Source organism: Arvicanthis niloticus, chromosome 4, assembly GCF_011762505.2.
Source record: "Arvicanthis niloticus isolate mArvNil1 chromosome 4, mArvNil1.pat.X, whole genome shotgun sequence".
Lineage (NCBI taxonomy): Eukaryota > Metazoa > Chordata > Mammalia > Rodentia > Muridae > Arvicanthis > Arvicanthis niloticus.
The window spans coordinates 66,386,669-66,412,059 of record NC_047661.1 but is presented as its reverse complement, the minus strand read 5'-3'; the positions used below and the strand labels follow the sequence as shown (position 1 = coordinate 66,412,059).

Here is a 25,391-nt window from a genome sequence, read left to right as displayed (position 1 = left end):
CCTGAGCTTCCCACAAATGCCCTTCCCTATATAAGCCAGCCATTTTGGCTATGCCTGCCTCTGACTCTTGTTGCTCTTGGCTGCTGTTCTTGGTTCTCTCTCTCCAGACCTCTTGGCTTCTGCTCTTTTCTTTCCCCTTCTCCCTTTCCCCCCTCCTCACACGGTCCAATTCAATCTTCAGGTCATATTCAGTCTGGACCACTCCAGAAGCCTCTGCCTGTGTTCTTCCTTATATTTCTAATAAAAATCTCAACCCATTAGGAGCAGTCATGTCATTATGTAAATAATATGTAAATATGTAAATAAAGCACATTTCCTTTATCTGTTCTTCTGTTGAGGGACGTCTAGGTTGTTTCTGGTTTCTGGCTATGATGAATACAGCAGCAATGAACATGGTTGAGCAAGAGGCTCTATGGTAGGATGAAATGTCCCCAGAAATATGCCCAAGACTGATATAACTGAATCTTGATTCCCATCGTCCTGGAACCACCACACTGATTTCTGTGGTGGGATTCCCACCAACACTGGATAAGCATTCCTTCTTCCTCCACAGCCTCACCAGCATGGGTTGCCATGTGTTTCATTGATCTTAGACAGCCATTCTAACATGAAACTCCAACATGGTTTTGATTTGCATTTTCCTGCTGCAAAAGGATGCTGAAGATTTCATTAAGTGTTTCTTAGCATTTGTGTTTTCTCTTTAGAGAATTCTCTGTTAAGATCTGTGTCCTATTTTTAATTGGGTTATTTGTTTTCTTGATTGTAACTTTAATTTTTTGTAAACCCTGTTTTTAATGATGGTTTTTAAATGCTTTAACCTCCCTTTTAGCCCATCATCCACCAGAGGTAGTGGGAAAGAAAGAATATGGGGGAAAGTGGACCTGTTTAGAAATGGTTCTTTGGAGCAACCCCCATCTGTGTTGTCTGGAAATCAGCAGTTCAGTTCACAGATTAGCAATGGCAGCTCAATTCACTCACAAACACTTCACAGATACACCAGCAGTCCAGTTCAGTAGAGTCAGGATAGCAAACATGAATCAGCAGTGGTGGCACTACCTAGCAGAGACAGTCAGGCCTCAGCCTTGGCACAAGTCAGCAGGAGAGACCGGGGCCAACAGGAACATCAGAAAAAGTTCTTGTCTGTGCTTCTCTCAGTAAAGCAAATATCAGCAAATATGTGAGACCTAGAAACATTTAACTTCACCTATGTCCATTTCACCACAATGTTCTTTCACGTGTTTGTCCCAGCAAAACACAATCCAATATAACTGACTTTCCAAAGAACCCTTAAGTTTCTACTTCACTTAATATCTGGTTTTCTGAGTTCTTTGTATATCTTGGATATTAACCTTTTATCAGATGAGTAGTTGGTTTAAAAAAAAATCTTTCCCCATTTGTAGGCTACCCCTTTTAAATGACAGAGTTCTTTGTAACACAGAAGCATTTGGTTCATGAGACCCTGCTTATTAATTACTGATCTTAGTGCTTGTGCTATTGACGTACTGATCAGGAAGTCTGTTCATGTGCTAATGAGTTCAAGGCTATTGTCTACAGTTTGTTCTATCAGATTCAGGGTGTCAGCTTTTATGTTGAGGCCTTTGATCCATTTGAAATTGAGATTTGTGCAGGGTGATACATATGAATCTACTGGCATTTTTCTATATGTGATCATCCAGTTTAACCATCATCATTTGTTGAAGATGCTGTGTTCTTTCTCGTATCTATTTCTGGCTTGTTTATAAAAAATCAGGTCTCCATAGATTTGTGGATCTATATTTGGGTCTTCAATTCCATTCCATTGATCAATATGTCTGTTTTTGTGTTGTGTTTACTACTCTAGCTGTGTAGTACAATTTGAGATTTGGAGATCTTTTATTATCTACAGTTCCTTACTTATTCAGGAGTGTTTTAGTTATCCTAAAAGTTCTGTAATTCCATATGAAATTCAGAATTGTCCTTTCAATTTCTGTGAAGAACTGTGTTGGAATTTTGATGGGGATTACATTGAATCTGTAGGTTGGTTTTGGTAGGATGGCCATTTTTACTATATTAATCCTACTGAATGAGGAACATGAAAGATCTTTCCATCTTCTGATAGATATCTTCTTCAATTTCTTCAATGTCTTAAAGTTTTTATCATTTATGTCTTTTACTTGCTTGGTTGGAGTTACAATGATATTTATATTATTTGAGTCTATTGTAAAAAGTGATTTTTTCCATTAATTTCTTTTTCACTCCATTTCTCATTTGTATATAGGAGGGCTACCAATTTTCTTAAGTTAATTTTATGTTCAACTACTTTGCTTATCAGCTGTAGGAGTCTCCCAATAAAGTTCTTAGAGTCCCTTATGTATAAAATCATATCATCTACAAATATACTTGTTTTCTTTTCTTTCCTAATTTGTATCACTTTGATCTCCTTCAGTTGTCTTATTGTTTTAGATAAAACTTTTGTTACCATATTAAATAGATGTGAAGAGAGTGGACAACCTTGTCTTGTTCCTGATTTAGTAGAATTGCTTTGAGTTTCTCTCCATTTAAGTTGATATTGGCTATGGGCTTGCTGTAAACTGCCTTTTATACATTGAGATGTGTCACTTGTGTCCCTAATATCTCCATGACTTTTATCATTAAAGGGGTATTATATTTTTATCAAAGACTTTTTCAGAATCTAATGAGATGATCTGTAGGGTTTTTTTCCTTTCAGTTTGTTTATTGTAATGTGAATTACATTAACAGATTTTTGATATGTTGAGTCATCCCTGAATCCCTGGGATAAGCCTAGATCATGGTAGATGATTGTGTTTTATGTGTTCTTGGATTCATTCTCTTCGTTAGTATTTTATGGAGATTTTTCATCTACATTCATAAGGGAAATTGGTGTATAATTCTCTGGGGATTTTTGGGTTTGGTTTTGTTTTAATGTGGTTTGGGTATCAGGTTAACTGTAGCTTCATTAAATGAATTGGGCAGTGTTCTTTCTGTTTCTATTTTGTGGAATAATTTAAGGAATGTTAGCATTAATTCTTCTTTGAAAGTCTTGTATAATTCCAAGCTAAAACCACTTGACCCTGAGCTTGTTTTGGTTGGGAGAATTTTAATTACTGTTTTTATCCTATTAGAAGCTATAGGTCTGTTTTAAATGCTTATCTGATCTCAATTTAACTTTGGTAAATGATATGTATTGAGAAAACTATCCATTTTTTTTTCTGGAGTACAGGTTTTTAAGTATGTCCTTGTGATTCTCTGCCATTTCCTTGGTGTCTGTTGCTGTACCTCCCTTTTCATCTCTAATTTGTTAGTTTGGATTGCCTCTCTCTGTGCTTTTTAGTTAATTTGTTAATCTTAATGATTTTCTCAAAGAACCAACTTTTTGTTTCATTAATTCTTTGTATTATTTTCTTATTTGTTTGAGTTTCTATTTTATTGATTTCAGCCCTGAGTTTGATTATTTCTTGCCATCTACTCCTTTTGGATGTGATTTCTTTTTTTTGTTCTAAAGCTTTTAGTATGCTTTTAAATTACTAGTATGAGATCCATCCATCTATCCCTCCCCCTTCCTTCCTTCCTGACTTCTTCCTCTTTCTCTTCCTCCTCTTCCTCCTCCTCCTCCTCCTCTTCCTCCTCCTCCCCTTCCCCCTCCTTTTCCTTATCCTTTTTAGTGTAGGCACTTAATGCCATGAACTTGTCTCTTAGAATCATCTGTGTGCCCCATATGTTCGGGCATGTCTTTACAGGTGTTATACAGAGAGTCAAGCTCTGTGAAGGATAAGGATGGAAACCTAGTGCATACTGACTTTGCAAGCCTGGGTCAGACTTCCGGGAGTCCAGTTCATTGTTAGCATATTTTAAACACAGTACAATTTTAGAAAAAACTTCCAGGCAACAATCAGTCCAATCAGTCTAATTCCAGGTGCACAATAAAGCTTCTTAAGGTATGACTACATAGAAACTCTTTTACAAAGTACACGTGACCATGAGGGTGGGTTCTATATCTAAAAGATCTAGAATCTAATGTGCTCTCTGACCAATACCATATAGGTCAGCAGGCCATAAAGTACATGAGACATCTTCCCTTAAAATGGGTAACAGTCTAGTGAGGGAGGAGTCATTCTGGGTAATTTGAGTGAGGTTTGCCCACAGATAACCAAAAGGTCATCAGGTCATTAACAAAATCCTCTCTCAGCTTTCTGGATAGACTGTAGGTCCTTGATTTTATCTCTTTCATTGAGGAGACAATCCTTCATGATTAACATTCCTGGTTCTCCTAGCACTTCCCTGTGATTACAAAGACCTCTGTGCCCGGCAACCATTGTGCATTCATTTTCCTTCAACTCTAGAAAGCCTTTAGTTTTTTTTTTTTTTTGTTTTGTTTTTTTTTAATTTCTATCTTGACCAGTTTTCATTCAGTAGTGAGTTGTCCAGTATCCATGAGTTTGTAGCTTTCTTTTTTCTTTTTTCTTTTTTTCCTGTTATTGTTGATGTCCAGCTTTAATCTGTGGTAGTCAGATAGGATGCAGGGTGTTATTTCAATTTTTCAACTTTCTTGTATCCGTTGATACTTGTGTCTGAATATGTATTCAGTTTTGGAGGAAATTCCATGATGTAGTGAGAAGAAGTATTATTTTGTATTTGCATAAAATGTTCAGTAGATATCTGTTAGGTTCATTTGGTTTATAAGGTCAGTTAGCTCCATTACTTTTCTGTGTCGTTTTTGTCTGGATGGCCTATCTGTTGATGAAAGTTGGGTATTGAAGTCTCCCACTATGAGTGTATGAGGGTTAAAATGTGATTTAACTATAATAGTGCTTCTTTTATGAACTCGGGGGCCCTTGTGTTTGGTGCACAGATGTTAAGAAATGCAATGTCCTTTTGGTGGCTCTTTCCTTTGATGAGTATGTAGTGTCCTTCCCTATCTCTTCTGATTAGTTTTGGTTTAAAGTCTATCATGTCTGATATTAAAATGCTACACCAGCTTTCTTCTAAGGTCCATTTGCTTGGCATGTCTTTTTCTTTCCTTTTACCCTAAGATGACATCCATCCTTGATGATGATGTATGTTTTTAGATACAGAGAATGGATCCTATTTTTAAATCCAATCTGTTAGTCTTTTTGTTTTTATTGGGAAATGAGACCGTTGACGTTGAGAGATGTCAATGAACAGTATTTGTTGATTCCTGTTGTTTTGTTGTTATAGTGGTGGTAGTGGTGGTAATGGTGGTAGTGGTAGTAGTGTGTGTTTATTTGTGTGAATATGAATGTGTGTGTGTGTGTGTGTGTGTGTGTGTGTGTGTGTGTGTTTCCTCTCTTCTGATTTTCTGGTCTGGGATTATTTATTTCTTATATTTTCTTGAGTGTGGCTAACCTCTTTAGGTTAAAGTTTTTCCTTCTAGCACCTTCTGTTGGGCTGCATTTGTGGAGAGATATTGATTAAACTTGGTTTTATCATGTAATTTTTTGTTTTCTCCATTTGTGATGAGTGAAATTTTTGCTGGGTATAGTAGTCTAAGTTGCCATATGTGGTCTGTTAGAGTCTGTAGAACATCTGTGTATGCCCTTCGGGGTTTTAGAATCTCTATTGAGAAACTATTTGCTATTCTAATAGGTCTGTCTTTATATGATACTTGGTCTTTTTCCTTTGCAGCTTTTAATATTATTTCTTTGTTCAGTACGTTTAGTGTTTTGATTATTATGTGCCAAGGGGGATTTTTTTTTTCTGGTCCAATCTATTTGGTGTTCTCTATGTTTCTTGTACCTTGATAGACATCTCCTACTTTAGGTTATGAATTTTTTTTTCTATGATTTTGTTGAAAGTATTTTCTGTATTTTTGACCTGGATTTCTTCTCCTTCCTCTGTCTTTATTATTCTTAGATTTGGTCTTTTCAAGTGTCCCAGATTTCCTGGATGTTTGTGCCATGATATTTTTAGATTTAATATTTTCTTTGATGTGGGGTATCCTTTCTTCTATCTTGTCTTCAGTGCCTGAGATTCTCTCTTCCATCTCTTATATTCTGTTGGCAAGGCGTGCCAAATTTTTCATTTCCAGGTTTTCCTCAGGTTTTCTTTATTGACTCTTGTTTTTACTTTCAGGTCTTGAACAATTTTTTTTCATTTCCTTCCACTTTTTGTTTGTGTTTTCATCAATTTCTTAAAGGGATTTATTCATTTTTTTCTATAAGATCCTAGGGAATTCTATCATATTCATAAAGACTATTTTAGAGTTTTGTTTTTCTTCAGCTATGTGTAATTCTCAGATCCTACTGTGGGAGGGTTACTGAGCTCCAGTGTCCTGGCTGTTATTGATTCCCCCTCATTCCCTCCCCCCTCCCCGCATCTAGGGATTTGGAAAAATTCTAATTCTGGGTGTTGATTGTCTTTGTTGGGTGGGTCTTTTGTTCCTTGGTTTCTGATCTTCTCTCTGGTTCATAAGAGGATATAGTGGTTCTTTGTTTCCTGGTAGGGAATTTTTCTGGGATGGTGGTAGGTTTGGTCACTAGGGTTCTGGGTAAATTGTGTTTCTAGGTACTGAGAGCTGACACTTGGAAAGGAGAATGGGATAGGATGACCTCCGGGAGTTCAGATACCAAGATCTGGTTAGTCCCCTGGGAATGAGGACAGAGTGTGAGGAGAGCCTCAACAGGTGATCTGCTACATAACTGGGGATAGGGGAATGGGGGAGGAATGTTGGATATGGAGGGGAGGAGGGAGAGTGAAGATCTGAAGCTTTCCTACTGCTTTGTTGGCATTTTTGCTTTTCTGGCAGGCTTGGCTGTCAAGTTCCTGGGGAATGCCTGCTGGGGAATGCTAGGATAACAGGGTGGTTGGGTAGGAAGATCACTGGAGAAAATCAGCATAATCAGCGGGAGCTGAGGACCAAGAGGGGGAGGAGCTGCAGCGTTGGGTAGTCTGCTACAGCCCTGCTGGTGAGAGGACATGGATTTGGAGGAGAAAAAGAAGAGGTGAAAATCTGCGGTTAGCCTACCTGCTTCTGCTTCCCTGGTCAGCATAACTGGCATTTTCTTAGGGAATTTAATTTCTATATTCTTGACTCTCCTAATTCATTTTTGTTTTTAATAAATGTGCAGAAAACTCAACATGCAAACTATGTTTAAAAAAAAAAGAACTTAAATAACAGAAGAAAACTCAGATTTTTTATTTCTCTTTTTGGACGAGGACTTTCCCTTTACAACTCCTGTGGGTTTTGTTTTCCAAATGTTTCTTCCAAGGAGAAGTTTTCCTATTTTGTCTGTTTTTAGAAACTGAAAGCTAGAGAGAAAGCTTGGAAACCTGGAATATCAAAGGGAATGTCTCTTTAGCCCAGGATAGCAGCTGCGTGCAGCAAGTTATAAAGTGGCACCCTGGACTGGGTTAGCCTCTCATCCTCTTTGTTATCCCACTACATCAAAAAGCATTTTCAAAACTATGTTTAGCGCTCTCCCTGAGAAATAGGCAACCAAACTCACTGACACTCCCCAACCCTCAACAAAGAGCCACACTTTTTTTGCCTAAACTAGAGCTCATTAGGATGGGCAGTGCATTATAAAAGTAGAATACCAGAACCATAGGACTTTGAAGAGTCTTTTCATTGTACCGCCTGTTGTTTTTGTTGTTGTTGGCTGTTGTTTGACAGGGTTTCTCTGTGTAGTTCTAGCTGTCCTGATACTCTCTCTGTAGACCAGGCTGTCCTCATACTCACAAAGATCCATCTGCCTCTGCCTTTCTGCCTCTCTCTCTGCCTCTCTCTGTGTCTCTCTCTGTGCCTCTCTCTCTGGCCCTCTCTCTCTGCCTCTCTCTGTGCCCCTCTCTCTCTGCCTCTCTCTGTGCCTCTCTCTCTCTCTGCCTCTCTGCCTCTCTCTCTCTGTCTCTCTCTCTGCCCCTCTCTCTCTGCCTCTCTCTCTCTGCCCCTCTCTCTCTGCCTCTCTCTGTGCCTCTCTCTCTCTGCCTCTGCCTCTCTGCCTCTCTCTCTCTCTCTGCCTCTCTCTCTCTGCCTCTCTCTGTGCCTCTCTCTCTCTGCCTCTGCCTCTCTGCCTCTCCCTCTCTGCCTCTCTCTCTCTGTGTCTCTCTCTGTGCCCCTCTCTCTGCCTCTCTCTGTGCCTCTCTCTCTGCCTCTGCCTTTCTGCCTCTCTCTCTCTGCCTCTCTCTGTGCCTCTCTCTCTCTCTCTGCCTCTCTCTGTGTCTCTCTCTGTGCCTCTCTCTCTGCCCCCTCTCTCTGCCTCTCTCTGTGCCCCCCTCTCTACCTCTCTCTGTGCCTCTCTCTGCCTCTGCCTTTCTGCCTCTCTCTGTGTGCCTCTCTCTCTCTGCCTCTGCCTCTCTGCCTCTGCCTCTCTGCCTCTCTCTCTGCCTCTCTCTCTGCCTCTCTCTGTGCCCCTCTCTCTCTCTGCCTCTCTCTGTGCCTCTCTCTCTCTCTGCCTCTGCCTCTCTGCCTCTCTCTCTCTGCCTCTCTCTGTGCCCCTCTCTCTCTGCCTCTCTCTGTGCCTCTGTCTCTGCCTCTGCCTTTCTGCCTCTCTCTCTGCCTCTCTCTGTGTGCCTCTCTCTGTGCCTCTCTTCTGCCTCTCTCTCTGCCTTTCTTCTGCCTCCTGCCTCTCTGCCTCTCTGCCTCTCTGCCTCTCTGCCTCTCTGCCTCTCTGCCTCTCTGCCTCTCTGCCTCTCTGCCTCTCTGCCTCTCTGCCTCTCTGCCTCTCTGCCTCTCTGCCTCTCTGCCTCTCTGCCTCTCTGCCTCTCTGCCTCTGCCTCCAGAGTGCTGGGATTAAAGTCTGCTGGGATTAAAATCGTGAGCCACCACTGCCCAGCTATACAACCTTGTTTGTAAGAAGGGGGAATAGAGACTGAGATGGCATAGTGTTCTGTGCATTCAGGGCCTTCTCCTGACTTTGGTGACATTCTCTCTCATGCATCTGTTCAGCCAGTAAAAACCTCACATGTGTGGTATACAAAGCACTATGAAGAATCCATGTGAATGTGCAGTGTTTTCAACCACATGTCCCAAGACTACCTCCAGCAATACAGGCATTTCATAAAGCAGTGTGTTTGTGCCTTTCCTGACTCTCTGTCTGTCTGTCTGCCTGTCTCTCTTTTCTTTTCTCTTTCTCCTCTCTGTCTCTGTCTCTTTGCCCTCTGGCCCCCACTTCCTGCCTTTTCCTGTCAGAATCCTGTCCATTTCCCAAAGCCCAAATCAACTGCTAGCACTCCACTGAGACTCTCTCCTATTCTATGGTAATGATTATTTACTCATTTTCCCTTATGTCCATGCTGTTTCTGCCATCCAGTGATTCTAGCACATCTCCAACTGGCTTCTGAGGTATGAATTACTTAAATGGAGACATGACTACTTTTCTTCTGATTCCATCCCTTAAGGACACTTGAAAAAAAATTAAACATTTTAGCTGATCTTTCTAGAAAGAGAATATCCAAGTGACAGAAACAAAAAGAAAATGGTTTGTATATGCTTGGCCCAGGGAGTGGCACTATTAGAAGGTGTTTGTGGTCTCGTTGGAGTAGGTGTGTCACTGTTGGTGTGGGCTTTAAAGACCCTAGCTGCCTGGAAGCCAGTATTCTGCTAGCTGCCTTCAGATGAAGATGTAGAACTCTCAGCTCCTCCTGCACCATGCCTGCCTGGATGCTGCCATGTTCCTGCCTTGATGATGATGAACTGAACCTCTGAACCTGTAAGCCAGCCCTAATTAAATGTTGGCTTTATAAGAGTTGCCTTGGTCATGGTGTCTCTGCACAGCAATGGAAACTCTAACTAAGACAGACAGACTGATTTTTTAAAAAAAATGCAAAATAGCGGTGTTAACTTTATGTTGACTGTGGCTTGTTTGGTTGCTGCTGTTGCTTGAGTGCAAAGTAGCAGGCCTCTTAGGACATGTTCTTAAGTGCTTGGCTCTAGTTGACTCTTCTGTCCTCATCTCACTGCCACCACTTCTGCTTTAACCCTTTCATCCCCAGGACTCCCCGCTTTACCTTCATATCATACGTGTCCTGTTATCTCCCTACCCCTTTCCCAGAAAGACTACTTTTCTCGTGCGTCCCTTTCTAGTTTCCTGACATCTACTCATCTACTCAAAACACATATGTCAAAAGTAGAAGCTAAGAGGGCGCTCATGGTCATGGCAGAGAATCAACCTCTACAGGGAGGGGTTTTCTGTGTGGCCCTGTGTAATCTGGCCTCTGTTTCCCACGCATTGAGTAAAGTTCTGCACTGGGGGTCTAGGAAGTCACTCCAATGCTAAATTTTCCTCGTGCCAACACAGCTCTTAGGAAAAACAATGGCTCTGCGCAGCCTGCTTGTCCTGCCGAAGCACTGTGCTGTGTGGGCAGCCTCTCCTGGATGCTGACACCTACACACGTCTTCCTGGAGAGCTGACAACAGCAGGGTTTCATTCACTTGACTGTGCCACCAGGACTGTGCTCACCTCTATCCTGGGTTGTTGGTCAAGCAGGACGGCTCCACTATCCATATCCAATATCAGGAGCCATGGCACATGCTAGTGATGCCCCCAGATCTGGGCATTCTATCTGCAAAAGCGCGCTGGGCCCGCTTCTGAAAATGTGGAGCTCAGCTCCTGTAGAAGAGAGAGGAAGAGCCAGAGCTGACTGATGAGTTTGACACTGAATGATACTAATGGTTTTGGACTAAGACCAAGAAGTAACTATGTCTAGAGTTACACCAGAGACATTTTGTAAGGATGGAGGGGCTCTGTCTGTAAACCATACATTCTTGACACCAAGATCTACTCATGAGAGAGAACATGTGTGTTCTGAGCTTAGGTTATCTCACTTAATAAAATATTTTCAAGTTTCTTCCATTTTACTGCAAATTTCATAATGTCATTTGTCATTATGACTACATAAAATTTCATTGTGTATAAGTAACACATTTTTATTACCTACTCATCTGTTGATAGACACCTAGGATGATTATATTATCTTGCTGTCATGAATTCAGTAGCAATAACATAGGTAAGCAAATATCTATTTCTATAATAGGATATCGAGTTCCTTAGGGATATGCCCACAAGTGGTATAGCTCAGTTACATGGTAATTCTGTGTCTTAGTTACTTTTCTATTGTTGTGACACAGCACTGTGACCAAGGCAACTTGCAGAAGAAAGAGTTTATTGGAGTTTATAGTTTCAGAGGGTATGTCTATAATCATCAATGCAGGAAGCATGGCAGCAGACAGGCACAGTACTGGAGAAGTAGCTGAGAGACACAATCATAGCTTGAGACACAGCACAAGGCAGAGAGAGACACTGGAAATAATATGGGCTTTTGCAACCTAAAACCCAGTGCCACACCTCCTGATCCTTCCTAAACAGTTCTACCAACTGGAAACTAAGTATTCAAACATATGAGCCTATGGAGGCCATTCTTATTTAAACCTCCACAGTGTTTTTAGTCATTTGAGAATTTCCATAATGACTTCAGGAGTTCACAGGGTTTCTCTTTCCCCACCCATTCAGGAGCATTTGTTGTCACTTGTTTTCCTGAATGGTCTATTCTTAGCTATTCTAACTCAAAGTAATTTTAATTGGTACTTTCCTGATAGCCAAGGATGTTTAACATTCTGTAAAAATATTTGATGAATATTTGTATTTTGTTCTTCTGAGAACTCCATCATTCAGCTCTTTTCTTTTTTCTTTTTTTTTTTTTTTTTTTTTTTTTTTTTTTGGAATGGGGTTGTTTGTTTCCTTGCTATTTTATTTTGTAAGTTCTTTTCATAGTTTAGATATTGAACCTCTATCAGATGTATAACTGGAAAATATTTCTCCTATAGTTTGTCTCTTTGTTCAGTCAACTACTTCTTTTGCTGTATAGAAGTGTTTTAAAATCAGGAGATCCTATTTTTTTCAATGATTAGCCTTATTTCCTGGGCAGTTTTAGAGTTTCAGGTCTTTGGTCTGCTTGACTCATTGGAGTTGACTCTTGTGTAGGATGTGAGAGAAAGGTCTAGTTTATTCTTGAAGATGCCATTTTTTTTCCCCAATGAATAACTTTTGGCTTTTCTTTTTTTTTTTCTTTGAGACAGAGTTTCTCTGTGTAGCCCTGGCTGGCCTGGATCTTGCTTTATAGACAAGGCTGGCCTTGAACTCATAGATTTACCTGTCTCTACTTTTGGAGTGCTGGGATAAAGGGATGCACTACCACCTCCAGGCTTATTTTTGTCATTCTTATCATAAATCAGGTGGTTCATGGTCTTTGAGTGTGTCCCAGTTGATCTGTGTGTTGTTTTGTGCCTGTGTCATGCTGTGTTTGTTACTGTGACTCTTCATATGTCTTGAAATCAGATAGTGGTGATACCTCAAGAATTATTCTTTTTGCTCAGGAAGGCTTTGGCTATCTGATGTGTTTTGTGTTTCCAAATGAATTTTAAAATTGTTTTTTTTTTTTTTTTCCTATTTCTCTTTTTGGAGTCTTTTGTATTCTAGATATTGAATGTCTGTCGCACATAAATTTTTTACTTCTTTTGTGGATTTCAAACAAATTTTCTGTTTCTTTGGACTAATGTGTGTGTTTTCTTTCTCTGTTTTCTTCCTTCACTGGCTCCTGCTGAGGAAGCCATTACAAATGGGGCTCCCCCCATCTCTTCTTTTAGCATGTTTGTTTCTGGTATGGAGAAAACTTCCCAATTTTTTCATGTTGCTTTTTATATCTTGACACTTTGGTGTGATTGCTTATTAGATCTCAGAGATCTCTGTTGGAGTAGTCTTTTAGTAGGAGCTCAGATCTGTTCTCTGAAGGTACATTTTGAAGGACGACAGCTTGTTGGTGAAATAGATGCAGAGCATCAGAGCAAGAAAGTTTCTAGACACCGATAGGAAAAAGGTGCTACTAGTTAATGATTGAAGGAGAAGGTCGTCATCTGTCCAGCTTATTGTCACATGGTTATCCTGGAGCACTGGTTCAAGTCAGCATAGCCTAATGCGTGTGTGCTAAGACCTACAGTAAAAACTGAGGCGTGTTACCAAAGCAGGAGAAAAATGTGAGGCAGTCAAGAGGAACACGTAGCTCATTGGAGCTCTGTTCATTATATTTTTTTCAGAGGAGAATGAAGTCCTTCACTACCACAAATTAGGCAGTTGAATTTTCTATATTTGGGGAAATTGCAGGGGTTAGCACATCCCAAGTGTAATGGACAAAACTTGCCCTAGGAAAACCATTTTATTGATCATGGTATCTCCCCAGCCAGGTATATATTTTAAAAGTCATATTGAGTAAAGCAAAGTTTAAAAATAAGCCGTGGTTTTTCCTCTTTATTTTTCTCCTCCCAGATAATTAAGTGCTAAAACTCCTATATGTGGCAATCAAGGCAAGCTTCTGCCCCGAGGAGGCAGATAGTACATGACTCTGCCCACTGCAACGAGCAAAGCAGCTGTAACCAGACAGCAGGGAAAACACCAATTGCCCAAATACTGGTCTCCGGACACCATTCTTCAGTTCAAGTAAAAGAAATGGCAGATTCCAGGGGTAGAGAAGGTGCAGCCTGAGGTGCAGAGAAGAGCAAAAGCATATGGGGTCACCATGTGCATGTGCTAGTCAAATTGGAGATAATTTGAACATTAAAATAAATGATAGTAATCTATAAGTTAGGATACGTATAGACTGATTTTCTCATTACTTTGACAAACTACCGGCTAGAATTGATTTAAAGAGCCAAGATTTCTTCTGCTCACAGTTTTCAGATGTTTAATCTCTTGGCCTCATACGTTTGGACATAACATAATGGTGTGGAATGTATTAGCACAGATGTTCTGTACTTCTTGGCAGATCAGGAGCAGGGTACAAGTCAGAAACTGGTGGTCAGGTATAACTTTCAAAGGCATGCCCGAGTGGCAGGCTCCTTTAAGTTAGGCTCTGTCTCCCAAAGTTTCCATAGACTCCCCAAATTAGACCACATGCTGGTGACCAGACATTCAGAGTATAATCCTGTAGTACACATTTTATATTTAAACTCTAACACTCTGAGTCTAAAGTGATAAGGTAATGAGTAAACTGAATGTTAGCGGATGAATATGATATTTGTGTAAGTTACAGCTTGCCTTCCTACAAAGCAAGCGTGCTGTCTAGTTTTGTATCAACTTGACCTAAGCTAGAGTTATTTGAAGGGAGGGAACCTCAACTGAGCAAATGTTTCTATAAGCTCCAACTGTAATCACTCCCTTAATTAGTGATTGAAGTGGGAGGGCCTCAGCCCATTGTACTTGGTACCATCCCTGGGCTGGTGGTTCTGGGTTCTATAAGAAAGCTGAACAAGCCCTAGGAAGCAAACCAGTGAGCAGCACCTCTCCATGGCCTCTGCATTAGTGCCTACCTCCAGGTTCCTGCCCTGCTTGAGTTCCTGCCCTCACCGCTTTTGAAGATGGAGTATATGTAACTGTGAGTGAAATAAACTCTTCCCTCCCCAACTTGCTTTTAGTCATGGTGCCTCATCACAACAAATATTGACTACAGAGCAGTTGTATGATGGGTATTTTTAAATCTGGTGATGGAAGAAACTGAAATTGAGCCTCAGAAGCCTATTATGAGAAGAGTGCAGCAGCATCTCTTCAGGATCCTGTCAAATATACACATCTTAAGCCTAATTCCTCAAAAATATCACATAGATCCCAAGGTAAGGCATTCTACAAAAATAATTATTCAGTAATCTTTCAAAAGTGCCAAGGTGGTGATAGGCTCAGAAAGATCAAGGTCATTTCTGTCCCTCAGGTTTACAAAAGTACACGGCCACTAAGCATAGAGTGATCTGCTGGAGTGGGGGCATCTGTTTAGAAGACATCAGCAGGACATCTGATAAAATTCCAATGATTCCCCAAGAATGGATAGTAATAGCTTGTCAATGTTACTTTTTAGCTTTGCTAGTTATAGTTACATTGTGCTGTGTAGGGGAATGTTTTTATTTATGGAAATACATAGTTAATTATTTAGGGATGATGAGATATCATGTTGGCTACTTATTCTTCATTGATTCAGAAAAAAAGTTTTTTATTTCAATCTTCTTCCTTGTCTATCAGTTTGAGCTTGTTAGAAAAGAGTTTCTGTTGTTGTTGTTTTCAAAGACAACCTTGAACTTTTGATTCCCTACCTCTACAGACACACATACTATTACCAGTTATTCGGTGTTGGAGGTTAAATCTAGGGCTTTGCATAGCAGGTAAAGCACTTAGCAACTGAGCTACAAAGCCCAGCTAGAAACATTGTTCTAAAGGAACAAGACTTAGGATAAAAATAGTTTTACATGTGCTGGATAGGATTAAAACCAAACTAAGACATAAGAAAATATTCACACCTGACTGATAACATTTGTGATTTAATTTTAATTTCATGAGTGTGATGGTTGGAATGAGAAATGATTCCCATAGTCTGAGACCTGTAAACACTTGGTCTCCAGTTGGTGGTACTATCAGGAAGGGATTAGGAGTGTGGCTTTGCTGGAGGAAGCATGATGCTGGAGTGGAGGTAAGAGTAGAAAGCTTTGCCTACTTTCAGTTCACTTTCTGCTTCCAGCCTGCAGTTCTAGATGTTAACCCTCATCTTCCTTCTACGGCTGCCATGCCTGCCGCTATGCCTGTTGCTACTGCCCTGCCATTCTGGAACCAAAATCTCCAATAAGCCCTTTCTTGTATAAATTGTCTTAGTCATTGTGTTTTATTACAGCAACAGAGAAGCTAATTAATGCAAAGGGCTTTGTTCTATATAATCATTCACTCTGAATAAAGCTGTGCTTAAAAACAAATTACCAGCAACCTTGTTAGTAACCCCCTCTTCCAGCTTCAGGAAAAAAAAGGGAGGGGGGACTTTTTTCCCCTGATATTAGATATGGGTGAATTTCTCCCTCCTTCCCTTTTCCCTGCCCACATCTTGTCCTTCGCTCCTCCCTTTCTTCTTCCCTCCCTCCCCTCCTCCCTTCTTTTCCTTTCTTTTATTTGTGGTGCTGGGAACTAAACCCAGAGCCTCTTCCATTCCAGGTACGCCCTCTACTATGAGCTACAACCTTAGCCCCCAAGTTTTATGCACCATCCATCTGAAACTCCTGACGGTGGGTCACACAGTGAGAGATCTGTAATCTGATCACAGTGTCCTCACTGAAAGATGTCCACTAACAAAACCCAAGTTAGGGAAAAGATTGGGCTTCAGGGATTCTGTGGCCACACTAGAAAAATAGAAAAGATGTCTAACTTTATCTCTTCAAACAGTAGGTCTAATGTCAAAACTTAGACACTGCTTGAATGAAGATTAAAACATAAGGTGCATACAGCAATGTATCAAGGCATTTTTCTGTAGGCTTTCCTGTACCATTCTAAATTACTTTAAGAATTTCTCACTGGGCTGGAGAGTTGGTTCAGCAGTTTAGGGCACTGGCTGCTCTTGCTGAGGACCTGGGTTTGAGTCTCAGCATCCACAAGGTAGTTCACAGCTGTCTGTTACTCCAGTTTCATGGGATCCAATGATACTCTTTTAACCTCCTGGGGCACCAAGCATGCAGGTGGTGCACATATTAATATATATATATATATATATATATATATATATATATATATAATGAATAAGTCTAATAAAAAAGACTAGCAAAAAATAAAAAAGTTTTTTTTAGTGAATTATATTGCATAGCTGGGAAACGACCCAGAGAAGGAAGTAGGTGACTTCAGAGCCATTCATGGAAAAACAATGGAGCTATTTTATCACAGTGGCTTGTGGTAGAAACTATCATTTACATAATTTGGCTCAGAGTCCCATTAAAGGAACTGAAGAAGGCTAAAGAGATGAAGCAAGCCTTTAACAAGCAAGAATGGAAAAGAAAGTTACTTGTAATGACTTCAACAGACTCCATTTTCCATGTGTCTGTTAGTACATAGGACCATGGTATAGTATTTTAAAAGTCAGAACTTGAACATTTTGAAGGCAATCATTCTATGTCTATGTGGTTAAGATGATAAGTGACCTTGGAACAAACCTTTCCTTTGGTCTGTAGTTGCTTGGCACTGTTGTTTCTACCCATGCTGAGGCAGAACAGCAGTGTGGAGGAGGTATGGGGGCAGAGCTGGTCATCTCACACTGACCATAAAGCAAAGAGCAAGAGGGGAAAGGCAGAGGCCCTTTTTAAGGGCACATACCCAGTGACCCAGCTTTCTTCCTCTGGGCCCCACCTTTTGAAGGTTGCATGGCTTCCTAATCATGCCCCGGATAGTGATGAGTCCTTTAAGAAATCAGGAGACACTAAAGGACTAAACCATAGCAGCCTCTTTACATGAATGTTAGCTATTATTATATATGTATGTTATATGTGTATATCTACACATACATGTATGTGGAAAATGCATATATATATATATATATATATATATATATATATATATGCAGCAAATCACCATCTGTCACTTCAGATAGGCCGATAGAATCATGGGAAATCCAAGGAAAGACTATTTTTTTTTTAAATCTAAATATACCTTGGTGAAATTAATGTAGATTTATTAAAGAATACTGAATAAATTCTAATGGTATCATTGTTTCCATAAGTAAGATAAATGTATTATTTTAACATTTGGATATTTCAATTATGGGCAGGGAATATAGCTGAGATAATCATCTAATTTGCATCATAAGCCCACTATAAATGTAAAAAGCATTCACTTTAAACTCTCAGTCGATGAAGACAGACCACCTTGTGATTAATAGTCTGGGAGAGCTTGCAATGAACATTTTTAGAGGTAGCTCGGTGAGGTAATTCAAACTCTGCCACTTAATATATTTCCTTGTCTATAATCTATTTCTTTAACTAGATCATAACTACCAATTAATCATCATAAAGTCATTATTCTTTAAGTATTCTCGACACCATCTCAGTGTAACATGATAGGAACAGTCTGTCACCTGCAGCATTTACATAAACATTGAATGTGCTACTGAAAAAAGAAAAACACTAAAAACCATAACTTGTTTTAAAATAAGAAACTCAATTTTGGATTTTAAAATAAAACCCAAAACATAAATATTACTGGGAATTTGGGGATGTTCATTTGGGGTATCCCATGTTATTGGGGACTCTGCCATGTTTTTTCAGTCTCTAAGGATTTGAGTTTTGTTATAAAATAATTTAAGAATGAACTCAGAAGGAAGTTATAGGACAATTTTATTAGCATTAAAAAACCTTCCAAACCCTAGGACAGTCAAACTGCAAATCTTGGCAGCTGCCTGGAGGAGCAGGATGAGAAAGAAAGCAAAGCATAGTGTTTATCCATAACAGATGTGGAAAGGGTTGGGAGAATAGCTTCAGAGAAAAAGAAAGTCCAGAGTGTTCAGGAAGGCACATCCAAGCTCTGACAAGTTTCCAAAAAAAGGAAAAAGAGATGAAAAAGGAAAAGTTAGTTTTTCTGTAGAATTCAGTAAAGCTGGCAGGCTTAACCCAAGCACACAGCTGGGCTCAGTAAGTGCCTGCCAGAGGTGCAGGGATTCTGGGAAGGAAATGTAAATTATTTCTGGGAAGGAAATGTAAATTATTTCCTTAAATGAGTAACTACTCTCTCCTTCTCTCTAGGATGGCTTGAAGTGAACCATCCTCTTTGAGGTGCGGTGTCGGTGTCTTAGCCAGAACCAACTGGATTAACCCTTACATTTTGAATGTTAAATTCCGGCCCAGGCCAGAGAACTAGCTTTCCCTTGATCGGTCACCATGGAGCCCTGACCAAGGCTACAGTGATCAGTGATGTCCACCCCCACCTCTTCCTTTAGGAGATGTGTTGAAATTGGGAGTAGCTATAACCCATTTTAACCCTCAGATCTAGGGTCCCATTCTAAAGCCGCTCACCAGAGGGACTGTCTCGGAACTGCAGTTTCAGTCCCGCGGGTACCTGCTGCCTACAGGGAAGGGCAACTTGGAGGGTAGCAAACCCCGGGTGCGCCCCTCTGGGTCCGCTGGCCAGAGTAGCACCACGCTGCTGGGGGTGCCACTTTTGGTTGCATCTACACTGACAAGCCAGTCTCCACCTGCTATCTCACCACAAAGAACAATTGCATATGGCCTTTGAGAAATGCAAGTCTACAGAAAAATCCCTGAGTGCTGTAGTACTTTTCCATGGACTTTCACTTTTGACATTACTACCAACTGCAGAAAAGCGCAGCTATACTTATATAAATATATATGTTACTTGCTGCAAGCATCGGGCATGAAAAGGACAGCAAGTCCTCCTTGAGGAAGCAACAAATCAGAAAAGCACCTCTCCTAGCCCTGTTCCAGTCGGATACTGGCTTCATGGTAGAGACTGAGAGTTTGCTACTGAACTCTATGTCCTTTCCCATTAAAACTTAATGGGGAACACTAGGACTTATAATCGTTAAAGTTTATGAAATTAAAAATTGTGCTTCGTTTCAAAACCCTCAAGTCTACAGTTCCCAGCCCCCACCCCCACCCCCACTAGAAAGTGTTACCTCATCGTTTTTACCTCTGGGAGAAGCACTTGGCACACAGTGAACAGAAACGAAGACATGAGACAGCAGATCACCAAAGTGCTAGCAGCCTAAAAGGTCCGTAGGCATCTTTTATGTAATAAGTAATGGAATGGCTGGAAAACTGCCTTGAAGAGAAAAGCTCAAGGCTAAAAAAATTGAAGACATGTCAAGGCCTTTGAGAGACAGAGTGACATGAAGTAAAACTGGGAAATAGTCAAGACAAGTATTTTTTTTAAATATAAAGCCACTTAGTGGAGAATTTAATCAAGTTTTATTTAAACAGATTATACCATATGAACATTGGCATTCTATTTCCTGGGCAATGTGGACTAGGGGAGAGGTACTAAGCAGGGTGCCAAAGTCTGTGCTAAAAAGTACTGCCAGCCCCGGTGGACCAAGAGAGGAGTGTGGGACACAAACACCAGTCCTTTTTTCTCTTCCAGGTTGAACATTTCTACAAGAAGTTTCTAGAAGATCCTTGCTGCAGATTGTCAGTGAAGTTTTTATATCCACTGGATAGTCTGTGATTATTAAAAAAAAATGTGTAATAAGAGCAGAGAGGGGTCATTTCAATGTGTGAGCAAGGGAGTATTTGGAGATTTAATTCCTTCTTGACTTGCCTGTAGCTGAGAAATGGAGGTGTATTTGGAGTATTTCCCCCCAAATTTTTATTTAAGTAAATGTTAGGGTTAAGGGGAGTTATAAAACAGTAATTCACAACTGAGAGACAGAGAGAGAGAAAGAGAGAGAGAGAGAGAGAGAGAGAGAGAGAGAGAGAGAGAGAGAGAGTCAGTAGTTAGTCAAGGTTGGCTTCCAGAATGTGACTTATTTGCCTGTGGCCAGCCTGTCTTCATAAAACCACCATAAGGCTGGATCTCAGTCCAGGAGAGACCCGTAAATCTTTAGGAAGGTGAACAGCTGCTAGCAGGTCAGACAGTGTTTCTGAGGTGCAGAGGAATATCCCAGCAAGGGAAATAAATGCCAGTTTTCAACATCTTACTGTAGAAATTCTGCAATTGCATGAAAGAGGAAAATGTGTTATGGTTCTGTAAGTTTTAAACCATAAAGCAATCCAGATTAATTAGTAGTTGCCTCCTTGAAGCCCGCTTCCCCCCATTTGTTTGCATTAGCATTGGGATGCAGGAACAATTTTTCTCTCAAAAGTTCTTAGATTTATTTATTGTGTTGTATACCATGGCACGCATGTAGGGGTCAGAGGATAAGTTACAGGAGTCTATGCTTCCCTTCCACCACGTGGGTTCTGCCAGTGCTTCGGGTGGTTGGCTTACTTACTGAGTCATCTTGGATGCCCATGGAACTTTCCCCCCCTCTATCTCAATCAGTTCTCAAGTTTTGTCAACTAGGTCTTGACCTGTCACATTCATTAAACTCCTTATGAGAAGTGGCTTGCTTCAAGGTTGTTTCTACCCCCTCCTACTATATGCTGATCCAGTCCATCACAAGCAAAGCGTTCTGTCGCCCTACCGTCAAGGACAGTTTGGAGCTGTTTCGGGCCGCTGAAGAACTGGGTGCTGAATCATTAATTTCATGTGTCAGATTAGGGCCAAATGCCTTTGAGCTACATTGCCAAAGTGAAACAACGGATGTTTCAAAAGAAAATTTTGAAATATATTTTTATTGTGGGCCAGATAACCACTCAAGAAGAGATTTTCTTGCATGATGGGTGTTTGTCAGTCCACTTTTGTGAGCAGCTTAGAATGAACACGTGTGAGCGTGGACAAGTGCACAGGGATTCCGTTCTTTGCTTGAGAATTCCCAACGATGAGATTAATGCCCTGCAAATGGCAAGCTCTCCACAAATACTTGACTCACTGAAACCAATAACTTGTAATCATGTATTCATTCAAAGTTACTGGAACTACTGTGTTAGCGAATCCGCAGTAGAAAGTGTGAAGGATTTTTTTCCCCCGTCTAAAGGATCTTTCATTTTAAACAATGCATCAGCCGTTTATAACAAAATAAATATTACATCCAAACCTAGTGCTAGTTTTGTATTTCTGCCCTAGGTTGGCCTCGGTTTTTCCCCAGGAGGCAGGATAAGGATGTGCTTGTTCTTGCTGCCCTTGAGTCTCCTTCCTTTGTAGGCTTTTTTTTTTTTTTTTTTTTTTTTTTTTTTTGGCTAGCGCAGTTACGCTAGCCCCCGCGGTTGTGGAGCGCGCAGCGCGGTCACGCCCCGGGAGCGCGCGGCTCCGGTAGTCCGGCGGGCGGGGCCTCCTCAGACCGTAGACCGGCTCCTCGCGCGGTGCCGCCCTCCTCCTCACCATCTCCCTCTGGTGTGGTTTGTGTTATCCCTGAAGGGACAGAGGGTGTCCTCCGGGGTCCAGGCCGAGACAGGCGGCCGAGAGCGCGGGTGCCCGTGGGGCGTGCGCGCGTGGGAGGTGGCTCACTCTTCCCGCAGGGGCCCAGCGCCTCCAGGGGATCCCCGGCTAGCCGGGACGCGCACGGGCCCTGGACTGGGCCTGAGCGCGCGCGAGGCGGCGGCCGCGGCGGGAACCCAGGACCCCAGGCCGCGCATGACAGCCCCGAGGCGCCTCGCCCACGCTCGCGCCCCTCCCCCCTCCGCTTCCTTCCTCCGCTCAGCGCGCCGGAGAGCGCAGGCCGGATGCGAACCCGGGCCAGCCTAGGGTCGTTCGACTTGGCGATTCCCGGCTCGCTGCCCGCGCGCTACTTGTGAGGCGTGGCCCGGCGAAGGAGGCGCTTGGGGGGCGTGGGGCTCCCCAGCTGGCGGCGGCGACTGAGGGCGCCCGGGACAATGAGCTGGGCAGCTGCGCGCTGCGATCGCCTTTAGCTGGCAGAGCGGCTCCACCTGCGAGCATGGCCCGAATGCCCGAGCCAGGTGTCCCGCGGCTTTAAGGCCGGACAGTGCGCCTAGATCGCGGCGCGCTGCGGCCGGGGCGGCGGGGACGTCCTTTGATTAATTTATTTGTAGACAGCTCTCCGAGCAGCCGCGATGGCCAGCACCAGGAGCATTGAGCTGGAACATTTTGAAGAACGCGACAAAAGGCCGCGGCCAGGGTCGCGGAGAGGGGCTCCCAGCTCCTCCGGGGGCAGCAGCATCTCTGGCCCCAAGGGCAACGGGCTCATCCCCAGCCCGGCGCACAGTGCTCACTGCAGCTTCTACCGCACGCGGACCTTGCAGGCCCTCAGCTCGGAGAAGAAGGCCAAGAAGGCGCGGTTCTACCGGAATGGGGACCGCTACTTCAAAGGCCTGGTCTTTGCCATCTCCAACGACCGTTTCCGTTCCTTCGATGCGCTCCTCATGGAGCTCACCCGCTCGCTGTCTGACAATGTGAACCTGCCCCAGGGCGTCCGCACAATCTACACCATAGACGGCAGCCGGAAGGTCACCAGCCTGGACGAGCTGCTGGAAGGTAGGTAGGAGGGGTAGGCATGGCGCGGCAGGTGCGGCCCAGTGCACAGCAGCAGGTGCAGTGGTTGCGGCCCGCGCGCTTCCCCGCCCTGCGCTGGGGCAGCCTGCCGGGCGCTTGCTTTCTAGGCAGTCACTGGAATTGTCTGCTCCTCTGTAGTTTGTGTTGGGTTGGGGTGCACACACTATCTCCTTCCCAAGAGATTTGACTTTTTAATAAAAAGGAAGAAAATTCTAATGATTGAGACAAATACAGACAATGATGCCTGTAAAATTAGCCAACTTATTTTTGCTGGAAGGGCAAACTGTTTGAAAGCGTGTTTCTCCAGTGAGGCACTGGGTGACCTTTGGTAGAGGCCAGTGCAGTACCTGTGTTGTTCCTGTGTTTGGGATCCTACTGTACCTTCTGTGCACAGCTGTGGGTCTGTCATGCCCTAGGTTGTCTTTTTTGGTATCATGTGTGGCAAAAGGCACTAGAAATCAAGAAAGGAGAGCCAGCACAGAAAGTCTCACTCAGCCTTGGCTTCATCTTGGCTGTGTTGAGGACTTTTTGAAATATTGGACCTGGCCCCACCCCTTAGATATTCTGATGTGCTTGGTTTAGGGTATGACTTGAAAGTTCCTCAGATGATTTCAGTGTAGCCAAAATGGAAAACCGACACGTTTAAAGGATTTTCCACATTTGGTTGGCAATGAGGTGAATCAAGGTGAGTCCTGCCTATTAGAACGATAGGGAACCAGCAGCAGAGGCCTATTAGAAATTAGGAATCCTGGTATACCATCAATCAGAGGGACTGCGTGGGAATATGTTGTGTCATTCTAGAGTTCTTACAGTCATTTTTCGTTTTTGCTTTTAGGAAGGGAAGGGGGGCTGGTAGTTAAGAACCTGGTTTTTAGTTCTAAACATCCAAAAAAGATCAGGCAGGTGCCTTACCGTTCACATATAATCAGGCGTCTTTCTTAATGCAAATAGTACTGTCCATGTAGCCATAGCAACACGGGCTTGTTAGAGTAGGAAACTGGTCCCTGAACTACACGATTTTCTTATTTCAGCATGAGCTTGTGTTCTAAAGCATTTTCTCCCTTTCACAGATGAGGAAACTTAAACGGCAGGGATGCTAATTTCTAATAGGCCTCAGTTTATGCTTTTTCTTCTATGGTTCACTTCAAAAAAAGTTAGCCATTCTAACAAGTCCCCAGGGTGGCTGAGTTTCTCTTGTCATTTTTATCAAATGGTACCCTTGCTCTGGATACATGACAACCCAATTAAAATGCAGTTCTCTTCTTGTGTGTAGTAGAAGGGGCTACCTCACACATTGCCTTGGTAGTGAGTTTTGGTCTTAAAGGCTGAAAAGAGGGCAAGAGATCACAGGTGTAAATCACAGAGATCACAGTAAAATGAAGACAACAGAGGGCCATTTTACGTTTGTTTCTTGAGACAAAGTCTCACTATGTAGCTCTGGCTCTCCTGGAACTCACTATGTAGACTAGGCTGGCCTCAAACTCAGAGAGATCCTCCTGCCTCCAGTTTTCTGTCTGACACCAAGTCAGAGTAGCTGCACAGTGACAAGATCAACTCTGCCTGTTTCACAAGCGTTCGCCACTCATGGGTCCTCAGGTAAAGACCTACTGTACCTTCAGATGGCCAGTGACTAACAGCTTGAAGCAAAGCCACACAAACATTTGTTATGCCATTATTTACAGAGTAGTATAATGGGGTGCATGTGTAGTTAGTGACTCCCCAAAATATCATCAAGGGAAAAACCTCAAGGAAACTTCCCAGCCACCTGTTTGTGGTTGAAGTGACTCAGAAGGCCACCTATCCCCTAGGCAGAGATAGACTTGATACATAACATGTGTTGTTATTAATCCAGAAAGTGCTTTCACCTCTCTGATGATAGTCATCTCTGAAGCAGTTTAATTTTACTTAACAATACATCATCGAAATACCTGTAGAGAAAAGAAGAAAATGTAACTTCTTTGATCATGGTAGAAATCTGTCTAACAGTGAATCTTTGTGTAGTGATTTCTCAGTTGATCGGTGTGGCACACGACTGCGATCCCAGAAGTCTAGAGGCAGAAGCTGCTGGAGGATCATCAAAAATTTAAGGCCACCTTGGTCTACAGAGTACGTTTCAAGCCAGTCAGGGGTACATAGTGAGAATTTGACTTTAACATTGAGCCGTCTTGTTTTTATTATTTAATCTTTTAAGAGTGTTTGCTATGCAACTGTGAGGAACAGAGTTTGGACTCCCAGAACCCACATAAATGCTGAGTGGGTTTGGAGGCTTGCCCATCATTCTAGCTCTGCAAGACCAAGTCAGGAGCTCCCCAGAGCAAGCTGGCTACTGACTCTAGCTGTATCAGTAAGCTCTGGGTTTAGCTAAGAGACACCTCCACCTTAATGAATAAGCTGAAAGAATGATTGAGGGTGATTCCCAGGGTCAACCACAGACTACCACATGCATGTCCACATAGACAAACACACACATACGTATATGAAGTTTCAAGTTTCAGTTAAAAGCATGTGCTCAAATGTTCAGATTTCTGCTGCTGT

The 25,391-nt window shown here is 42.3% G+C and overlaps 1 protein-coding gene, 1 non-coding gene and 1 pseudogene across 14 annotated transcripts in view; 2 read left to right on the top strand and 1 right to left on the bottom strand.

Moving 5' to 3' along the window:
• Window positions 1-10,268: 10,268 nt before the first annotated feature.
• On the top strand, window positions 10,269-10,652 carry LOC117706564 (large ribosomal subunit protein mL55 pseudogene; annotated as a pseudogene).
• A 2,390-nt stretch (window positions 10,653-13,042) lies between these two features.
• LOC117708055 (U1 spliceosomal RNA) lies at window positions 13,043-13,200 on the bottom strand. Its single transcript, XR_004606770.1, has one exon. It is a non-coding gene; the product is annotated as a U1 spliceosomal RNA (small nuclear RNA).
• Window positions 13,201-22,059: 8,859 nt separating this feature from the next.
• Window positions 22,060-25,391, top strand: part of Dclk2 (doublecortin like kinase 2) — a 129,856-nt gene continuing 126,524 nt past the window's right edge. For 11 of the 13 annotated variants that reach the window (XR_013109896.1, XR_013109897.1, XM_034500072.2 and 8 more), the window contains exon 1: window positions 22,060-22,838. Coding sequence is in view for 11 of the 13 variants with exons in the window: in XM_034500072.2 (XP_034355963.1) it covers window positions 22,418-22,838 (421 nt within the window). In the remaining 2 variants the exon portion in view is untranslated. The remainder of the gene's footprint in view (window positions 22,839-25,391) is intronic. The other 2 variants (XM_034500073.2, XM_034500074.2) reach the window with 2 other exon arrangements.